Source organism: Echiichthys vipera (assembly GCF_963691815.1).
Source record: "Echiichthys vipera genome assembly, chromosome: 8".
Lineage (NCBI taxonomy): Eukaryota > Metazoa > Chordata > Actinopteri > Perciformes > Trachinidae > Echiichthys > Echiichthys vipera.
In genome coordinates this window covers 23,701,938-23,723,466 of record NC_139833.1, presented here as the reverse complement: position 1 = coordinate 23,723,466, position 21,529 = coordinate 23,701,938, and the positions used below count along the sequence as shown (strand labels likewise).

At 39.3% G+C, this 21,529-nt stretch overlaps 1 protein-coding gene across 2 annotated transcripts in view; it reads left to right on the top strand.

Moving 5' to 3' along the window:
* Window positions 1-10,848: 10,848 nt before the first annotated feature.
* dnah5 (dynein, axonemal, heavy chain 5) overlaps window positions 10,849-21,529 on the top strand; it is a gene marked incomplete at both ends in the record, with an annotated part of 102,329 nt that continues 91,648 nt past the window's right edge. Inside the window, 4 exons of one of the 2 annotated variants that reach the window (XM_083918951.1) lie at window positions 10,849-10,938; window positions 20,552-20,686; window positions 20,864-20,948; window positions 21,235-21,398. In XM_083918951.1, the coding sequence (XP_083775077.1) occupies window positions 10,849-10,938; window positions 20,552-20,686; window positions 20,864-20,948; window positions 21,235-21,398 (474 nt within the window). Of the gene's footprint in view, window positions 10,939-20,551; window positions 20,687-20,863; window positions 20,949-21,228; window positions 21,399-21,529 lie in introns of both variants that reach the window. The other variant, XM_083918950.1, reaches the window with a different exon arrangement.

Here is a 21,529-nt window from a genome sequence, read left to right as displayed (position 1 = left end):
GATGCTTCCTTGGTTTAAGCTGTAGGGAAAGGGAGAGGAGATAGAGGAAGAACTGTGAAAGACATGGAGGATTGAAACATCACCCAAAGTAGTTTAAGGAAGGAAGAATGAAGAACTTGGAGGGATCATGACAAACATTTTGTGAATTAATATGTTTGTATAATGATCTCTAGCAATGTTAAAAACTCTGGTTTCAAAAGCTGAATAACAGTAAAATACTGTGAACATCTCTTTTTGTGTGTCAAAGTATTGTGGTTAACACATAAGACACTTTATGTTGTTGTTTTTTATGGTAGTCTTTCAAATTTAATAACCTTTTTGGATGTTTCATCTGCTAAATCTACAAGAGAAGGAAGACATGCATCGTGGTGAGAATCACAAACAGGAGACCAGATGATACAAAACAAGATCATTATTTGAATATATGACAACCCTGAAAGGCAAGGTATGAGGTAATGATGGAAGGCTGTGTGGGAGAGGAGTGGAGGAGTCGATGAAAAGAATCAAAAAGGATAAAATAAGAGGGGGTCTGCAGCTGACTGACAAGAGGTTTCTCTCTTATCAGATGGGGGATTTGCAGGAGATACACAGACCAGCCCACAGCCTTTTTTTATGACCTGCAATCCTCCTATTCCTCCATCCCTTGTTCATTTGCTCTATTCCTCCATCCCCTCCTCCTCCATCCTCCTTGCTTCCAGAGCCCCCGGGCGACATGGGTGGGATGTAGTGATTTATACCTCTGTGCATGTGTGTGTGTAGTGTGTCTGAAGTAATGAGGCTGTCCCACAAGCTACATTCCCCATCCTACAAACACATTACCAGCCTATTGGAATTTGTGATTATCGACATAAGGCTAGCCACCAATATTTTCAGGGATATCATGTAAAATCAACTAATCCAAACCACGATGGCTGGAAAATGGCTTATCAGCAGTAACCATTTTACTACATTGGTTAGTTTTAAGTTATATAGTTAGGGGCCCTGCATGTATATACCTTTACATTAAATAATGGGAAAGAATGTAGCATAATAATATCACTGAGGTCCTTAATAGCAGCTCTTAGCCATGGACTATATATAAAGATGGACGTGTCTGCGCAGTAGTGATGGGGTGGTATCGAAATAACCACCTGACCAATTGCTAGTCATTCACAGCCATCAGGGGGCAATCAAGATGTTTCACTTTCAGGGAACTGTCAAGTCGTCTTTATATAAAGTCTGACTGGTATCCATTCAGATAGGTCTTTAGAACCATCCAGAAGTTAAACTCAGGTATGAATTTAATTTAAACTGTCCAGAAAATGAATGAGAAGCTAAAATATGACTAGCTTCATTAGAGTTCAAACTAAGTGGAAATTATTTGCACATTTTCTCTGTGTTAAAGAAAAGAAAACCCTGGTCCTTGTCTTTGTGTGTTCAAAGTGACCTCTGGACATTTTACATAAATCAATAATTTAGTGAGATGCAGGGGGGGTTACATATCCGTAAAGTGTATTACGACCCTCTCCTAAAGGTCAAGAGTCTCTGATGAGATCGATCAGCATGCTCTAGCTGGAAAATAGTTAATTACCTCACTGTGCTACCTTCTTGACTGTCTTCTCCATAAAACTCTCCAATATACACTCAGAGAGGCAACATCTGGTCCTTATTGGGAGCATACAGTATGATTTTTAAACTCAAGAGAGGAGGAGAAAACTGCCTCTTCTCACTCACGTACAATACACTGGCCTGGAATTATTCATTTTTGGTATGCTGCTAACTGCTTATTAGCCATGTGACCATTTGTATTTCATGATTTTAAGACCAACATTTGTTTCTTTTTAAGTTCAGGCACTTACACACCAGAACCAAGATTTGTTTATTTTCACAGTCAACTGGCTTTCATATAGGAAATGTTTTTGCTTATGTTGATTGAGTTATGTACATTTGATGTGGTATGTAATATCTTTGTTTAAGGGTAGATTGAATTAGATTGGCATTTTATACAGTTGTATAAATTATTTATGAAACGAAAACATTTTATTGTGTGGTGTCATGGCTACAACTATTTACAGTATGCAGCATTCCTTTTTGCAGCACACACTTTTATATATGTATTTTGGTTTTGGACCCTTTGATGACAGTACAGAAATGGTGGAGAGAGAGAGGGGGGAATGATATGCAACAAAGGTGCTGAGGCAGAAATCGAACCTGGGACGTTGAGATTCTATGGCATGCATTGTAACCGCTCAGCTACAAAGGAACTCCTGCAGCAAGCACACTTATTTTGAAGGCAAACCACTTATGACCAATGAGTGGTTTGCTAGTTGTTTCCGACCACTGTCTCATTGTCTCATTTTATGACTTACTGACATATTGATGTATTGATCGCAGGAATGTGTTAACGATCCTGGTGGTGAACTACAAAACTGACCAATAGAATCCAGTGTTTTTTGCCAAAAATCCAAACCAACTTATTAGCCTGATTGTTGTGACACTTTCAGCTTTAGCCTGGTTGCCAATGCAGATATTGCCATGCAGGAGTTCATTATTTTTACCATATCTGTTGAATCATGAACATAAAATACATATACAGTAAATCTAAATGTATATGTCTTTCAAACTAGTCCTCCCTTTGTCCTTGGATTGTATGTGACAAAGCCGACTATGCATGCAGGCCCGGGCAATTTAGCAGTGCAGGCAATGCCAATCTAAGCTTATAGTCTTTAACTCTGACCAACTGCCAATTAGGCTGCCCCTGGATGCAACCGAAAGGTTTCAGCCTCATGGAGAGCAGAGTAGCCTACATTTTGCAGTGTGTGCTCCACCCAAGCCTCAGCTCTATAATTTGATGAGTGAAGGCTTGTTTGTCCCTCTAAATATGTCATGTCCTCTTTCTGAATCTCACTCTCTTTTCCCTCTATTCTATATATTATTTTTACTTTCTTTCTTCTGTCTTATCCCAGTAAACATTTTTCTTTGCCTTCCCATTCACTCCCCCCTCTCTCTCTATCAGTAATATCTATACGCTGTAGGATGCATACTGCATGGCCTGTTGGAGTGCTCTTCCTCCTCTACATGATTATGTAAGATTTCTGCTTGAGTATGCAAGATAACATTAGGCCATTATGCTTTCATCGACTATGACTATGCAAGAAGAAAATGAAGAATCACTGCTCAGTGATTTGGTTTTCATTACAGACTGCACTGGCACAAGTCAGTGGGTTCACAGAGGGGAATGCCTCACTGCGTTGCCATTACTGACACTGTCATTGCTGATGCTAATATCTTCTTTCTATTCTCAATGCTAGATGCAAGGAACAAGGTATTGTATAAAGCATGCATATACAGTAGAAGTGCAACAAACATAATGTTCTTTATGTAGTTGTTTGTTTTTGCTTTACTTTGCTGTCAGTCTAAACTTGCACTTCAAAGCCAACAACAAAGTCTAAGTTTTTTTAAGTAAAGGGTTTTTTTACAACTTGCCCGTGCAATACATGTCTCTCATTATTATTTTCAGCAGAACTATGATGACAAAGCAGAAGTAATCACTTATGCTCCTGCCTATCAATTATTCTCCTGGTATAAAAAATCTATTATTTAACACTGCAGACTGCAAAGACACTCATACATGCATATAGTTGAAAGCCTGTCTGCATTAATAATGAGTACACTGGAAGCCAGTTGCACACAGTACTGTGTGATTCCAGTTGCACAGTTCACTTAAACAGTAGATCTTACAACCCTAAGGCTCGTACTCCATGACTGATGACCACTGTCTTATGACCTGTGTAGTTATGACTGGGACACGGCTTTTATGCAAGTTGTTTGGACATTTATTTAACCTTATTCGATCATACAGTACATCTGGCTGCTTTTATGTCAGCTGAGTTTCATAGTGCAGTTCTGTGCAATGCAATTGTACAAGTCCAGTAACTGCATTACACGTCACTCAAGAGGCTATCTATGACTTAATACCTTCAAATATACTGTTGTGCAAATGATATTTTTTGTTTTGCCAAGATGGATCTCTCCATAGTGCTCCAATATATTTGACAGGAGTTAATCTAAAGATGTAATGCATCACTTCACCAGTGACCAAAGGATTTTAGTTCACATGTAGCTTATGGCTCTGGCATGAAGATATGGTAAGAAAGAGACTCATCAAATACTTCACAGTAAACCATCATTTTGCTAGCATGCCTTTCAATCTATAATACAGTAGAGGCTTTGGTAAAGTTGAAGGCCAATTATCACTAAGAATGGCTTTATCTGGTTTTGGTTGCCCTCCAAATTGATCCAGGTTTAGACCATAGCAATAGTCATATAGTTTCATGTATGGAAAAATTTACATTACTAGCGATGCAAGTGTCATGCTATTGTCAATTCTAAACAGAGATGAACAAATTTAGGCTTTGATGATAGCATAGGACTGGCCTGGGTAAATCCTACAGCAGGGTACAGGTAAATCCACTGTTTGGCCGCAATGTGAAATTGGCACACTTCCAGGGGGGCTTGATATGACATGCACATGCAACCCTGACACAGGAGCAGCATTTAGAAAAAAATCTTAACCAACTTGAGGACACATTAAAACATCAATTGTAAAAAAGTAATGTCCAAAAATGTGTATGTTACCTTTGAAATATGATATTCTATTCAATGCCAGAAACAGCGTCTGGAAATGGATTGTGGCTGCGTTTCTTTACGTTTAGGAAACAAAAGGTGACGTTAGGTTTAGGCAACAAAACAATCCTTACATGTACTGTATGTGACAAAAGATTAGGGTTAGGCAAAAAAGGGCTTGGTTCAGATTAGAAAAAGGGTCCTGGTTAGGCTAAGTAGTATCGGGACACCAACACCGGGCCCCTGGGTGAAAGTCCTGTGCTTTGGACCCATCCATGGTTTGTGGTAAGTTATTGAAGTCTGCTATCTGTCATTGTGGCTGCATGATTCAGATATTATAATAATAAGCAAAATGCTAACACTAGGTTAACAGCAGATATCTGCAATAATATTTGAATCATGCCATCACAATGTTAAAATAAGCCTCCAAAAAAACACCACTGACAGATAGCCATCTTCAATGACTTCATAATCCACAAACGGCAACAACATGCCCTGCATGTCCCAGTTGTGTGTGTCGCTTTTTTAGTATCCCCTGGAAACAGTTTTCGTTGTATTGTGAGCTTCTCGCAGCAGGTTTCTGTATTTGCAGCACTTTTTCTAAAAGGGTTAAAGCTATGTTTTCGTTTGTTGTCAAGTTGGTGAAGATGTTTTCTAAATGCTGCATGTGAGTTGTCAAATTGGTCACAATGTTTCTTCATTTGCTTATTTTGTCTTTATTTGCATGCGTTTCGTTAATCTGCAGTGCAAGGAGCTCTCCAGGCCAACATTGGAAATGCATGTGTATGTTTAAAATGACAAGATAGGCTATCCTTACTCTTAAAACATAAATAATCACATTCCATTTTTGAGGAAAATGAAATAACAATATTGATAGACAGTGAATAAAACCCAGACATTCAACATAAACATGTCACCTAAATATTCCAGAAAGCTCCTTTAATTCACTCAGTTCAGGCTGCCAGTGCTGCTGGAAAATATCAGACTCATTCTTAAACAATTGCTAACTGTTCCACAACAGGCAAACATCTAGTTATGAGCAACTTGCCTTGATAACAAATGGCCCAATATTTAAAGTTCAGGAATGCTGCTAATGTGGGCTCAGAGCAATCAGCAGTATGTTTTTGGGCTATGATGCCTCACTTTGAAGAATGCTTGATTAAAGTTCAAATCAGTTCCCCAAACAGGAAACAAAGAAGCATGGTCATCAAAAACAGAATCAGATATTAGTGGTCTAACCGTCAGCTGATTATGCTATTTTTAAACAACTAAATATAGTTATGAAGAGTGTTATTGTCTTTCCATGCTTTAAAAGGTTTGTTTTACAAACACTTGCAAACTGGAGGGACAAATGTCTGGACAGCTGAGCATGATGATGGGCGGATAAAGGTTAAAAATTTAGTTTCTGTTTTCAAAATCTTCAAGAAATCTGTATAATATTTCTCATCTTTGACCAGTTGCAATAATTTCTGGATTGGACTTTAAGTCACGACATGAGCAACCTGGGAGAGTGACTCAGCAGCTGAGCTGTGATCCACAGCATCAGTGTGGGACTCAGAGTTGGAGCTCCATCTGCTCACTGAAAATAATCAGGCGGAGAGGAACATAAGTATTTCCAAGGGCCGATGAGAATATCATTGATTCAGGTGAAGACTGCAGGATCAAAAACTAGGACTTTAAAAACACTTGGTGAGGATGCTTTGATTGGAATCTCAGTTTAATCATCCAAACAGTGAGCCAGCTTTGTAGCTACAAACTCACTTTTGGTTATCCTGTCAGTCAGTAAGTTAGTCTCTAACTAAGTCAGCCTTTTAGCCAGTGAGCATAGAAGCTCAGACAGACATCCAGTCACTTTACGTCTCGTTCGGTAGAAGAATCTGACATATTCTGTTCTCCACTGACTAAATAGGACACCAAAGTGCATCCAGTCCCAGCAGAAGAAAACACACACATACACAGAGCCCCAGATATTAAGTGCTTGGGATCAACTAGGATGAGCAGCTGTGTACCAAGATTTTAACATGCAACAAGCTGGCAGCAATAACAGAGCCTGCTGAAGAGGCTACAGGGAGCTGATGGCCATTACTACTGGTCCTTCACAGTGAAGCTAAAGGAAAGATTGGAATGATTGACCAACGTGTTATAGCGTGTTTGGACAAGTTGCATGTATATGTGATTTATAATACTTAGATTGATTTACTGAATGACATTAATAATTTTCAATTCATTGATTAAATGACATGATGTGATGGAAATATTATTATTAAAGTTTCCTAGGTGCATTAAAAATGAAGCGTGGTGAATGAATGGAGACATGAATTGACTTGTATTTTGTTCATCTTTCACATATATCTATCTGTGTGAACCACTAGAGTGGCATTAGATCCCACATTAATCAAACAAGATAACTTTTTGATAACCGGCTCTTATTTTAGCAGGAGACACAGCTATTTGGCATTATTCACTCATTTAGTGTTATTCCTCATTTTAAAAACCCAGAAACTATTTTCCATGCTTTCCCTTCATAATAGTATCTTATAAACTTTTCCCGAGGCCATAACCTATTTCTGTCTCCATCATGAATACTGTATGAACTGCATTAGCTGCTAGATAAACATCCAAGCAGTGCAACTTCACTAAGCCAACTTTCCAGCCTGATACAACACAGCTATAGGAAAATACATTGGCAGGCATTCAACCAACCGTAAGAGACTGAAACATTTGAATACAATTCATTTTGACAACATTCCTAACAGCATGACTGGCAGAGACAATTTCTGGGAAAAAGTATGAGATTTAAACACTTTTATACTGACAAGTATATGTGTGTGCATGTGCATGCAAGCATGTCAACTACATTTATTGATTCTTATGCACTTAGGTGGACATGTGCAAATGCTGTCTGTGTGTGTTCCTGCATGTGTGCAATCTGCGGAGACAGTAAGCAGACCCCCAGGCACCAGGTGTCCCAGAGAGAAACAGCTGAGACAGAGACAGCTGCTTCTTCTGGTGTCTATCAGAGGTGGTCCCACTCTAATGGTGGCGACATATTTTCAAACACAGAACTTTTTTTCTTTCAAATGTACCTTCCAAAGCTGTAATGACACTGCATGTTCTCCTAATGCTTGACAGAGTGGGTTAAAGAGGTATTTTATAAGGTTAGAACAAGTGGGGGCTAGATGGTGGGTTAATATCCAGGAGGACGTTTTTAAAAATGTTTTTTTTAACAAAGATCTAATCTAAAAACAGAGTGTTGAAGAGTCTCAGCTCTATACAACGCTGTGTTTTCACACTCTTAGAAATGCTCTTTATAAGCCTACAGCGAAAAAATAAACCACCTTATACACCATAATATAACAAAGTCATAATGTGATTGTACCTGGCAAAGGATCATAAGAGTAAGAATGTCCAGGTAACACGTTGCTCCTACAATTGTGCCTCAGATAATAATGTTTCTTACAAGCACTATCCCAACAAAGTGCATGACTGAAGTCCCCCTGTGTTATTACTTGGCTAATAGGCTATCAGGCATCAGTGCAGCCCGCTATATAAGGCGCCTATGTTTTGGATGCAGAGTGATAAGGTAAGCAGGCCTATCCTGATTTGTTAGCATGATGCCATTATATCCGACGGGCCCAGTGTGTGTGTAGACTATTGCCCATAGGTGCGTCTATGGCCTAGCCTCTGTCCGTGCATCAGCTGTGGGAGGTTAAGAGTGATGCATGATCCCACTTTCATGTACAAGATTACTCAATCCACACGCCGCTGAGGACAGAAATTAAATTACAAAATGATCGACCCACATCTATGGGGTTCGTGATACAGCATGGAACGTCGAAATCATCGTAAAGCCCAAGAGAGTGTGGTCGAGCTGTAAGCATACACACCTTTAGCCCTACCCCAAAATGGGGTCACCGCCCAATAATCAAACGCACACATTTCAAGAGGTGTTATTCGAGCTGCTGTCATCAGAGGCTGTGGGATGACAAGTCAGTGGACTTAATTGTGGTAAATAACTACAAACAGTGCGCATCTCTCCAGCACATCCGACGTGCAGTAGCCTCTCGCCCATGAGACCCGCCAGTGTTTTTTGTCATTTATGACAACAATGTGGCAGACCACCAGTGATCACACCGACAGCTCTACTGTAGCTCTCCCAGAGCCTGACTCGCCCCTTCCCGACTTACCGGATTTGAAAAACGCCGCTATGTCTGCCGCGTCCTTCGCAGCCTCATCTAGTCCCTCTCCTGCGCTCATGGCTGTGGTCGCTTGCGCGGAAATAGCGATAGCTATCCTTGAAATGTTTTTATTCTTCAATGATTATTTATCAGAAAAAGCGCACCCTAACGCCTTTCATTGAAGCAGATCCGGTCATACAATCTTTGCTCCGTTCATTAAGCGAGAGACCTCCTCCTCCATTTTGGCCGAGAAGGGAAAATCCTGGCGACCGATCGGCGGCGCTCCCGAGTTGGGACGTGATAGAGGGGAGGCGGAGGAATGGGGGTGATAGTGAGAGAAGGCGGAGGTAAATGGGGAGGGAGGGATGGGGGGCTATTCCTTTTCGAGTGGTGGGTAGGGGTGGGATATCCTGGGATTCCGTTTCGGGGGGTTTTGGTGCATTGTGCGCCACCCAAATTTAGTGTTCGCCACAGCACATCAGCAGCCCCCAGCGTCACTCACTGCGGTGCTGATGCGGGCTGCGTGGGAGTCATTCTTCGGGATTTTAAGCCATAAAAGCTCAAGCCCAGATGTTATGGGATATGTCATATCGACGACGATCATGTTTTTTTTATTATACGTGTAATAGAAGCAGCCGTTCTCTCATATTTAACCTTTACAGTTCGCCTTAGCTGATGTTTCCTGGAAACGTGAGTTTAATAATTCCCAGGAGGTCACTGATTGCTGGTGTTCCATTATTTAGTTTCCTAACAGTTATGGCCTACTAATGTATTGCAAGTCGTTCACAAGAGTAAGCTGTTGTTTATTTTGCACCGGACTAATTGTGTTTTAGTGGGTAATGACGATGAAGGAGAAGGATTGTTTAATTCTCTCTTCATCTTCTGGTGATAAGGATGATGCTACAGTATGAGGTCATTTGCCCCACAAATCTAACCCAGTTCTCCCTGACAGCTGCAGCTCAGCTGAGGACGGTGCCCTGCTGCCATCTAGGGGTAGCCTTTACAAATTGCTCGTAGTCCTACCCTGACTATTTAGTGAGGTTTAAGTTAGTTTGCAACTCCACTGACACAAAGGCCTATATGATAATAATAATAACACGTGGAACATCGTTAAATACTTTAAAAGAAATAAGTAGATGCCCTATCACATAAATAAGTAGTAGACGTCCTGTTTTACAAATGGCCATTTGCCGTAACACGCCTGTTATGTCATCAGTCTGATTGATGCAGCCGAGCAATCGGCAGGGACACCTAGATGGATTAGGTTTCTCTGGTGTTTATATTGGAACAATATAACGTTAGACTATGTCATTTTGAGTAGCATAATATACCTCACTCCTAAATTCATACATTAACTAAAACACGGGCAAAACAAATAGAGGTTCAGTCGTGTAACGACAGGACTAGGCTAACTTCATTAACGTTAGCTAACTAACGTTATCTTGACGTTATCTCGCGACCTTAGTCAAAAAAAAAAACTAGCACACCGTTAGTTGACTGGCTAGACGATATTGGTTAATCTAATATTTTATAGTCGACACAAACTTAAAAACAACGTGTTCCTAACCATGGTTAGCGGCTACTTAAACATTTAAATGTGCCTTAAATGAAGTAAACGACATTTACCTTCAACAAAGAAAGAAAGAAAGAAACCAAAAGTGACTCGCCCCTAAATTCCTGACCACTGGAACTGATTTTTTTAGTGGGTTTATTTTTTGGCGGATTTCAACTGTTCATGCAGTCATACTGTTTTGTTGTATTTTGAAAGACTTCTGTGTTTAAAAAGATAGCAAATGAATAAAGTGTATGTTTCATTGTTTCGGGATTAGCTCACTATCCAGTCTGCCCCCTTTTACTAATTCCGTCGTTACCTTGGAAACGTCTAACATACACGATCAAGCAGCTGGGAAAACGTGTGGACGGTGAAGCGCTTCAACCAGGAAAACAAATCTGAAAATGTTATCCCTAACAAACGTAGTCTACTGTACTTGACGCGTGTGAATCTGGAGATTCTGTTTATCTCCAGTTTATGAAGGAGGCATTTCTGTGAAGGAATGTTGTAGCCATGTCCTTCAGCTCTCGACTCGCAAAAGTCAGCTACAGGAACAGACCCACCAAACCCCCTGTCCCAGTGGAGTCCCTCAAGGAGATGAAGGTAGGCCTTATCCCCACGACAGCGTGACACTGACTTAAATGTAAGTCCTCGACTTACATTTCAGTCAGTGGGGGACTTTTCTTGGTATCCTCACATCCTGAGGAAATACGGGCTGTTATCTTCAAAGCAATTTCAGTCAAAAGCAACTGGACTGGTTGTTTGTCTAGGTCAGACGTTTCACCTCTCATCCAAGAGGCTTCATCAGTTCATGTACGCATCTCGTCCCAGCCTGGTCAGATGCGTACATGAACTGATGAAGCCTCTTGGATGAGAGGTGAAACGTCTTCCTAGACAAACAACCAGTCCAGTTGCTTTTGACTGAAATTGATATGAGGATAACGATGACCTGGGCGAATGAAAACATTCACAGGCTGTTATCATTATAACTGACTATTCTGTAGGCTAAATTTGGCCTAGGATGGGCTGTGCTTTTATCTATTTGGTAGACTTATACTACCCTATAATACTAATTTATCTTTTAGCTTAATATTATTGGTGGGAATGCTTTAAGGCATTATTTATTGTTGTTTTTTGGTAGAGTACTTATAGGGCAGTATAGAGAATCCTCACAATGGCATGGTTATTGATTATTATGATTGTTTTGATATGTGTGCACAGTTGCCCAACTATATTGATACTGTTTTATTCATTCAGCTGGCACATTTTCAGTCCTATGTAAACAACATATACTCCAAATCAGATAGTTACATTTTGTCTTTGTGCACATCAAAACAAGCCTTTGCACAAAACACAAAATGAATGCTAGACATAATAAGCTTTATACACATTTAAAACCGGATGGGTTCAAAGGGGCACTCCTTTGTTCTTTTGGTTTCAGGTTTCTTTCTTTTACAAAAAAAAAAATTAGCAGAACCTTAAGCTACCTTTCTAAAAAGTTAAATAGCTCGATCTCCACACCAGATAGTTGGACCAGTCCCAGCCTGGTCAGATGCGTACAGGAACTGATGAAGCCTCTTGGATGAGAGGTGAAATGTCTTCCTAGACAAATAACCAAGTCCAGTTGCTTTTGACTGAAATTGCTTTGGGGATAACGATGACCTGTACAAATGAGAACATTCACAAGCACAGTCAGGTGCAGCTTACCCAAAGGACAGCATGAGTTGGGAGAATGAAACCTAACCGTCATTAGAATTCCCATCTCATTTAAAAAAAGAGTGATGGAATTAATCTGCACTTCATTTTCAATGTAAGACCCCCCTCCGCTCTGATGGGCAAATTGCTGTGAGAACCATTACACTATATTAGACTCAGTGGCCTCAGTGTTCAAAAATAGCTGGGGGATAACCTACTGTATGTTGGTTGCATTTTGAGTGTTAGTCCACTAGATGGTAGTGTATAGTTGCTTTAATGTTAGATGAGCCTCAGAGGGCTGGATGATGTTCTCCTAAGATGTGTTTTACATCTTGTGCTCTTAATTAATGCTGTTGTTAAAATAGTCATTATCAGTAATAATTACCAGCCGTGACAGCAATGCTGATTATTTGTTTTAGTTTGTGGGTCTGTCTGTGGCTATCATGGCAAAATGTGGTTCTGGAGACACCCACTGTAACAGGAACTATATGACTGTCAGTCTGTGGGTCTATTTTATGCAAGATTCAAAAAACGTTATACATGGTTTAGATTAAAAGTAAGGCAGAGTTTGTAAATGGGCATAAGCAAAACAAGGGGGTTGGAACTACTATTACTACTATACTGTACAACAACTCCTTGGTAGGTGCCGACGCTGATACCATTTTCGATACCACAAGGAGAAAATGACAAAAAATGAAGGCAGACTTTTTAAAATAAGGATTGAAACAATACAAACATCAATAACAACACTTTTAAAAAGTTGTTTGACTTAGTGCAAAGAAAAAAGAAAACACGTAACTTTTGGGTGTATGACAAATATTTTCAAACTCTCTTGTTTGTTTTATGATGTTGTATAGCTTGGGGATTTCTGTGGACATTAAACGATTCCATGAAGGAGGTTAAACCTTGGATTCAGTCAGAGAATACATTGTTGTTTGTCAGGTTTCTCCACAGTGCAAACAGGGATCTGGTCCTAGCTAATGCATTAAGCTACAGTCCTGTTTATCTTCTGTGTTTCTGGTGACTTGGTACCATATTGTCACTGCCAATTAAATAGAGTTGGTATAGCAGACTGCCACTGTTTTTTCATGTTGCTGGTTGACTTTTCAGATACAGTATTGTGTCATCCTGTTAAATTAGCATTAGCTGGGCAGGGCTGATGATGTTAGCTGCTTTACTCTGCTGTTAACATTATTGTTTATTATTAGATGATTGTTTACATCCCTAGCCTTTCCCTGGTTGTTAGCCTCATATGCTAGACACTTCTAAACGGCACTTTTGCTTTGTTGATTTTCTACTAAAACCGGTAGCGAAGGTCCTCCAGCAGCAGCGCTAGTAATGTTCAGTCAGCTCAGTGTTGTTAACGTGAGGAACCAGTGTTCATGCATCGGTCTAAGCCAGGGGTCTGCAACCCGCGGCTCCTGGGCCTCATGTGACTCTTCAGTCCCTTTTCAGTGGCTCCCTGTAGTTTTGCCAAAAAATAACATGGAAATAAATGATGTGTTTTTTGCACAGTGGACAATCTTTCAAAGGGAGCAACTGTTATCTTGGAGTTCAATGTGATTGTTTAAAATTATTATGTGAAACTAAAATATGCGTCACATGCTACGGCTATCGCTCAGCACCCTTCCCTGCTAATCTTGAGTTTATGACCTGTGCTGTCAGTATACTAGCCATGGATAAATCCACCCAAAAAACTTATCGGAGGAGAATAGAGTGTTGTGTGGAAAGATCAATTTGCTTTCACTGCCAACATTGATGGCTTAACCGTATGCTTGAAAATGTGGTGAGAAAATAGCGAACAACATTTTTTTTATAACAGGTAATAATAATCATAATAGTAATAGGAATGAAATGTCAGTTTTCTTTATTTTCTTTATAATTTCATAAATGCAACAAATTAGTTTTTTTGTATATATCATATAACTATATATATACAACTTTATAAGCTGTGAGATCAAATGTGTTATGCTGCTCCAGACAAATTTTACTTGGTGAAGAGGGGGCAAAATGGCTCTTTTGATAGTAAAGGTTGCAGACCCCTTGTCTAAGCAGTCAAGTGTGAATGTGAATGGTTTAAAGAAAAGATAAGTATAATCCCGGTCTATCATGATATGGACAAATAATACTTGATATTATTGAACTAACTACTTGTTGTGGAAGTTTAGTGTTTGACAGCAGGTGCCATTTTCTGCCTGGAGAATTGTCTTTGTACACATGCTGGCTTTTATGACATGTTAGGTCACAAGAGTAAATGTGAATGTACTTCCAGCTGCGATGGACCCTGATTAATCCTGCACTGAGTGGATATTAGACATTTTTTTAGTAATAGACTTTATATACAGTAGAAATGCAGAGTCTTCAGAGCTGTTTTGACTCCTGAGACATGTAATGCTACAGCCTTTTGTCATTTTAAAACAGATTTCATTAGCTCTCCATGTTTGGGTCAGCATGCTCTCTGGGAGAATAGTGGACCTTTCTCTGCTACCTCTCCTATGTCTTTCTCTTTCAGATCTTACCACCCCCTCATTTATAATTTACAGTCACTCTCCTGTTTCAAGGCAGCTGAAAACCAGACAGTTCAACTTAGAAAAATCAGTCATTGCATAGTGAAAAATTGATGACCCAACTGCTGTTAAATGCAATGCTTCGCAATCATTTCTTCAATATCAAACCGTCAGTCAGATCCTTGTGCAGGGAGCTGTGCTTCTCATCTGCTGGATGCCGCAGTAGAAGCTAATGGAATTTAATATTAATTGGTGAGAGGTCTGTGTGCGTGCGTGCGTGCGTGCGTGCATGCATGCGTGCGTGCGTGTGTGTGTGTGTGGGGCGTGCTTGTGCGTGCGCGTGCTCTGGTTAAATGATCAGGGTCTCCCCACTAGAACTACAACTCATGATTATAGTCACTATATTCTACCATTGTAATATTATTATATCAATTATTATTTTCCTGATAAACATGACAAAATGGAGTCCAAGGTGGCATTTTCAAATTACTTTTTTTTGTAAAAAACCAAATGGTATTTAGTTTGCAATTACATAGTAGACAAGCAGCACATTTTCACATTAGAGAAGCCAGAACAAGCAGATGTTCTGTATTTGTGCTTTATAAACAAGAAAGTAAAAATGTATTCATTTTCAAAATAGTTGTTGATTAATATCAAACTTCTTCTTCACATTGAATTAATTATATTTAGGCAAAGAGTGAGGAGAAACTGAAAAGCCAAATAAACCACATGTTACATAACGCTTAGACAATGTTAAAATAGAATAAAAAAGAAAAATGCTATGCTGATACCTGTCACAATGATATTCTTAGTCTGTGTAGCTGATACATTCACTTATTATTATTATTATTATTATTATTATTATTATTATTATTATTATTATTATTATTATTATTATTATTATTATTATTATGTCAACTAACATACAATGGTAATCCATACAATATCCAAAGAGGTTGTGAAACCTGGTGTATTCCATATATCAACAGCCTTTCTACCCCCTATTACCCTCCTCCCTGTCTCTCCACCCCATTGTTGTAATAGATGTGTAAGGTGAGAGCAGTACATTGATAATTACCTTACAGACAGATGGTCATCCAACACCGCATTATCTAGTTAGCAGTCACTTTTTAGGAGCAACACTCTCGTAATTTCAGGGCAGTAACCTTTCTCACATGGCAAATAAGGAGACAGATTGCTCACATACTGTAGAAAAGCCACTTGTTCTCTGTCATGTCTGCTTTGTTGGAAGCTGTAATTCTCTGATGTCATGAAAAGCAAAGCCAATTAAGAGGGTGGAATGACCTGAAAAGAAGTGTCAGATTGAAAGGGCGACAATGCAGCATTTTAAACCAGACTATCAAAACAAGGTAAGGTGACCCAAGAGTTCTGAAGTTACAGACAACTTGGCTTCTACATTGGCTAAATGCTCTTCATCTTTAATGTGTGACTCAGTCAACAGCCGATGTGTTTGTATCAAAATGTGGCTGGTAGAAAAGTTCAAGAAGGCTAAAGATTAGAAAAACAGGTTTTTATTTATGTATGAAAGCCTATTTGAAAATGTGTTCTGCAGGTTATGCAGGCTTTCCACAAGGAGCAATAAAGACTGATTTTATCTGATTTTATCTTAACATCCTCAGTCTGGTATATTTATAGGATAAAGATACAGCAACAGTGACGTAGATCCACTTTTTCCTGAATGCACTTTATGCAATAGACTAAAGAGAAATGATTAGAATGCCCATTTTTTTATTTTGATGATAATGTGTATATTCTTAGATGAGAATAACATCAGAGCTGTTTTCTGTATTTTGTGGTTCCTGCCACTCTCAAAACACCACAACAACTTCATGAAGTATGCATTTGACATACATTTGAACCCTTACAGTTAACAGACTTAATACATTAAAGACTTAATTAGATTAATAGGATATATGTGATCTGAGGTGGTGTCCATGCAATCAACACAGAACCACCCTTCACCCCTGTCTGTTAGTTTGTTTGACTGTGAAACCCATACACTATTGGCAGCAATGGCCATTAAACATAAAGCAGGCATAGCTTCAACTCAGCTGGCTGACTGGTCACCACTGACAACTTGATAGGGCTACTCACTTTGAAGGTGAGAGTATACAGCTTCCCTTAGTAGATGTTGATAAAAAAGTGATATCAGGTTATAGGGATGACATAGAAGGGTTTGAGTCGGAGAGACGAGGAGCTGTCATGTCACAGGTGTTTAGAAAGCAGCTCTGGAAACAAACAGTTTCAAAGCTCATTCAGGTAAGAGACATCATGTAGCTGCTGTTGTTTTTGTTGTGGTGTCATTTAAAGATTCTCTCCCTTTTGAGTTCATCCACCCACAGAATTCTCATGTATAATGCCATGCTCTGGCATCTTTTATTTACCACAGTTAGAAAGACCAAACTAGCTGCAAAACTGTATCCACAACTTCTGTGTCGACTGTGATAATGTGACTTAATTTCTATTCTTCAGAATGAATTGGATTACAATTGACAAAATAATTGTGTGTGTTCAATTGAGGTTTGAAAACCTTTTGAATACTTTTTTTTAATACAAGATAAATTAGCAGACTATATTCCTGCCAAACTATCCTGCACAGCTATTTTCTCTTTAATTCCAAAAGCCACAGTTTGTTTATTATAGGGATTGTCAGTCTCGCCAAAGCTTATCTCAGAATGAGGCTTTGTTTGCTTCTGAAAGCTATTAATGATGTAGATGTTATTACATGGGTCTGCTGGCTTGTGTGTCTGTGTTATGGGAATAACTAAATGGGTCTGTGTGTCTGTCATTGTTGGAGCCTGTTATTGTTGACTCTTTTTTGGGTTTGTGTATTGCATTAAGCAGTGACTTACTCTGCTTGTTTGAATAATCGGCACCACTGCATTGTGCCTGTATTGTTGTATATTGTCTCTGGGCTGAAGAGGGAGTTGGCTGTTCACACATTTTAGAATAAAGGCAGAGACCAGGTGTAAAACTATTTGATGAGAGCATAGATAACTGCGAAACAAGGTTGACTGATGGAAAATATTCTAAATATAGCTTACACTTAAACTGATACTGATTTTTACTGGGGCTTTTTTAGGTGTCGAAAATACATTTATCTGCTGCTCCGTCCACAGCAGTACATTACTTAGCTTCTGTGTTGGTACTCCCGTCTGCTTCCTCAAACTGGGGGCATGCCCACCATCTACTGTAGGTAATACACTAAATAAGGATAAGTACCCTTTAACAAGGTTGGTCTGATTCATTATTAGAGTTCTAGTCGTTTATTTAAACTTATTTGGAAGATGTACTGCACATGAAGGTCTCTTTGTAATATTCTGCGACCGTACAATTTGAACATAGTTTCAGTTTTGGGTTACAAAAATCAAGTGTGGAAATCAATCACGATCTGCACGGCATTCAGACTGTCCTCATTCACTTTTCATGCATATACCTACGAAAAGTAGTGCACTCTAATTTTTATGTAATCCATCTATTTATTACTGTCGAAATTCTGTCCGGAGCAATAAAGGAGAGGAGGGTTAGGAGTGGTGGGTGTTTCCCAAAAGATAGGACTTTCAGCCGGAGAAATTGAGTTGGTGACCTGGTAGTAATAAGCCAAACAACCTTTTTCTTCTAATGTTAACCAAGTTGTTTGGTGCCTTAACTTAAACATATGTAATGGTAGTTTGGTGCTTACACATAACTGTCACAGTCACCTAGTTGCTGTTTCACAGTGTTACATATCCACATTTCATCATCATACAAACCGGTTTCTGTCATATTCTGTGGGATATTATACAAATTATTGGGCATAAGTTTTTGTTAGATTTCATACGAACCCATGGATTACATGTTGCAGGTAGCATTGCAGAATATTTTCTCATTTGTAAAGTCAAACATGAAGCTCAATCGATCTTAGATCAACAAACTGGGAAAAATGCTAGTGTTGCATCAATCTTGGGTGGTTACAAAAGGTCTCTCTCTATTCTCAGTTTACTTTAAGTCTAAGGAATGTAAATGGAATGTGTGAAAGTGTGTGAAGTGAGGGTAATTTTCAAGCCTGCAATTTTGTTGTGCTTAGCAACCATCCTGTTATCTGTTGATTTGACCTGTGACTTGAAGCCACTGTTCCTGTATATACTTTGTTATTGCTTGGCAAATATTACCATGGTTTTTGAGAAAGTTAATAATTGTGCAGATGTTGTGGGTGATGCAGGTACACTGTGTGAGGGCGCTATTTGTTATTTGCCTTGTTTCACTATGCAAACTCAAATGTCATTGTGGTTATTATCTGGTCTCTTATAAAGCTGCTAACAGGCTGGGCTGCAGCTCACTAACCTTGCTGGCACACACACAGCTTGTGAGGTTGTTGGCATGCTCCACCTCGCCCTGGCGTCACATGACCAAATCCCCAGGTTCTCACTAACAAGAATCAATACCTTCAATCTAAACCACACCGACGTGTGTAGTAGAATTGTCCCTTTTCTCTTTGCATGCAAGTCCATGCCTTCTGCCTCTTGCTCTCCTGCCTTCTCCTCATGTCCGTCCTTACCTGTCACAATATCTTGTTACATTTTTTCTATAGTTCATCCTTTCTCTATTTCCTCTTCCTTTTTTTTCTCATATCTTTCCTCTGTTTTCCCAACCCTCTTGTCTTCCTTTTATCACCCCCCCCCCCCACCTGTGCACAGCTATAAATCATATCATTCTAATCTTCCTCCATTTGTCTTTTTTTGGAATTCAGTTAGTATCCTTTTTTCCGTCAGCCCTCTACATCTATTCAACAGTATTTGTTTTTTTTTTACCATGTATTCATCAATTTAGTCCTTCATTGCTTCATGTCTGTCATCCTTACTATCTTTCGAATTTAACATTTTCTTTTTATATTTTCCTTTTAAGGCTTTAGGGTTCTGTCTGATCTATCCCTCAAAATCTGTCACATTTATTCTGTCCAATCTGATTCTTGATACATCCATGAGGACTCAGGGAGCCTGCATGTACAGCCTAAGTGTCCAGTTACATCACTACAGACTTTAGTTGCCAATTTCAGTTGGTGAGAAAAAACCCCACAACTGTTTAAGGATTAGGCTGCACAAGGGTGATGCCACTTAAAATACAAGGAAGAAAGAGCAGACTAAGGGAGAGAATGAAGAGATGAAACTGGATCAGTTAATATATCATTCTTAGGGTTAAAGTTTAATCCAGTTGTCAATAATTGTCTTAACATATTGGTAAGCTAGCTCTCAAGTGTTCTATTTTTGGCATGGTCACTCACAGCTGGTTGTTTCCTGCTTTGTTGTAGAAGAGGTCCTTTTTAAAAGAGTCTGACCATGGTGACGTCAATGCAAAAAGTATTATAAGCCAGAAAGATCTATTCCTGTCCTCCCCTGTTTAAATTCTAGAAAAACAGAAGGAAGAGTAATGAGAGCGTTTAATTGCACCCTGCAGCTGGCATACTACGCAACACCAGGTTTCATGTAATTTATTTGCTGACCCTGTTCCTGTGTTACTAAGCAGTGTAACCTGGCAACCCTTTGTGGTTGATGTTACTGTCTCACCATCCTAAATGCAAGCCATAGCCTGTTGTAAACTGGCCATGTTGTTTGTCGTTCCATTCAAAGAAACCTGAACTTTGGGTGGTAAATGCAGACTGAGGAGAGAAATTAAAGCTTTTCTCAAAAGTAGAAGGATGAAAAAGGATGTACATTTGGAAATATTGAAGGAAATTTCTTTAGTTCTTGTGTGGAGCTACACACAAAGTACAGATGGATACTGGGCATCGATAGTATACTGAGGATTGTTTTTTTGTTTTTTTACATTCTACTGCTCGTTGTGGTTCTTTTTCTTTGAGTGGACTTATTCAAATGATGTCTGAGAAAAAGTTTTACAACAGTCTGACTACATGCCAAGTATGTGAAATATGATTTAATGGCTTTATGTACTTGGTCCTTTATGTACTCACCATCCCATCTTACTATGAATAATTAAAGTCTGTGTGTTTTGTTTAGCAAAAGTTGAAAGAGGAACGTGAAGCTAAGCGTGCCCAGCTGGATGGAAGACATGACTACATCCTCAGCATTGTGGCTTCATGCCTGGGACTGGAGAAATCTGATGTGGAAGATGCCATACTGGAGGGAAATCAGGTACCCTGCTTTTCACATTTTTTTTGTAGAAAACCACATCGACCTTAAAAATGTAAGAAATAGGTGTGGCAGCATTTACAGTAAGCACTTTTAGAGTAAGTGCTTAAACCCTACAACAATATATCTCTGTTTGGGAGACTTGTGTCAGATTTTAAGTTTTCTTTTCATCTATCTTAGATTGAGCGCATGGAGCAATTCTTTGTGGCCGCGGGTCTTCCACACCTCATGTTCTACTATCAGGACACTGAGCCAATTGAAGCAGGTAAAGTAAAAATGTACACTCACCATGTCAAAAAAGAAACAAAGAAATATGTGGACATTATTTAATTGTTGGTAGCACAGGAAATTTAGGGTCTGCCCCTGTGTGAATAAACATACAGTATGTCTGCCACAGCAATCACAGTATGAGCAGTATTATAATTGTGCAGGTCTCCAAAATCAATTATAATTCAATTAAAATGCAAATTTCCCAGTATCAGGACTGCAGTAAGGAATCAAGCTGTGATGTGATGATACCTTGTGTTGTTTCTATGTTGAAACAGCGGCAGCAGCAGCCTCTGCGCCCTCTCAGCTTGTTGCCCAGCAGCCTGGTTGCAGCAAGAAGTCCAAAGTGTTTGTGACAGACGGGAACGATGTGGCGCTGACTGGAGTGTGTGTGTTCTTCACCAGAGCAAACATTTCTAAGGCAGTCACTTCTGAGAACATACACAGAGTGAGTCACTTTGTAACCTTTTGGAAATGTAAGAATGTAGTCATGATTTACAGGTTGAACTTATTTATTTATTTATTTTTTACTGTGGGGCCCGCTGTTATGTAGTTCACTTTAATGACAAAAAGACAGTT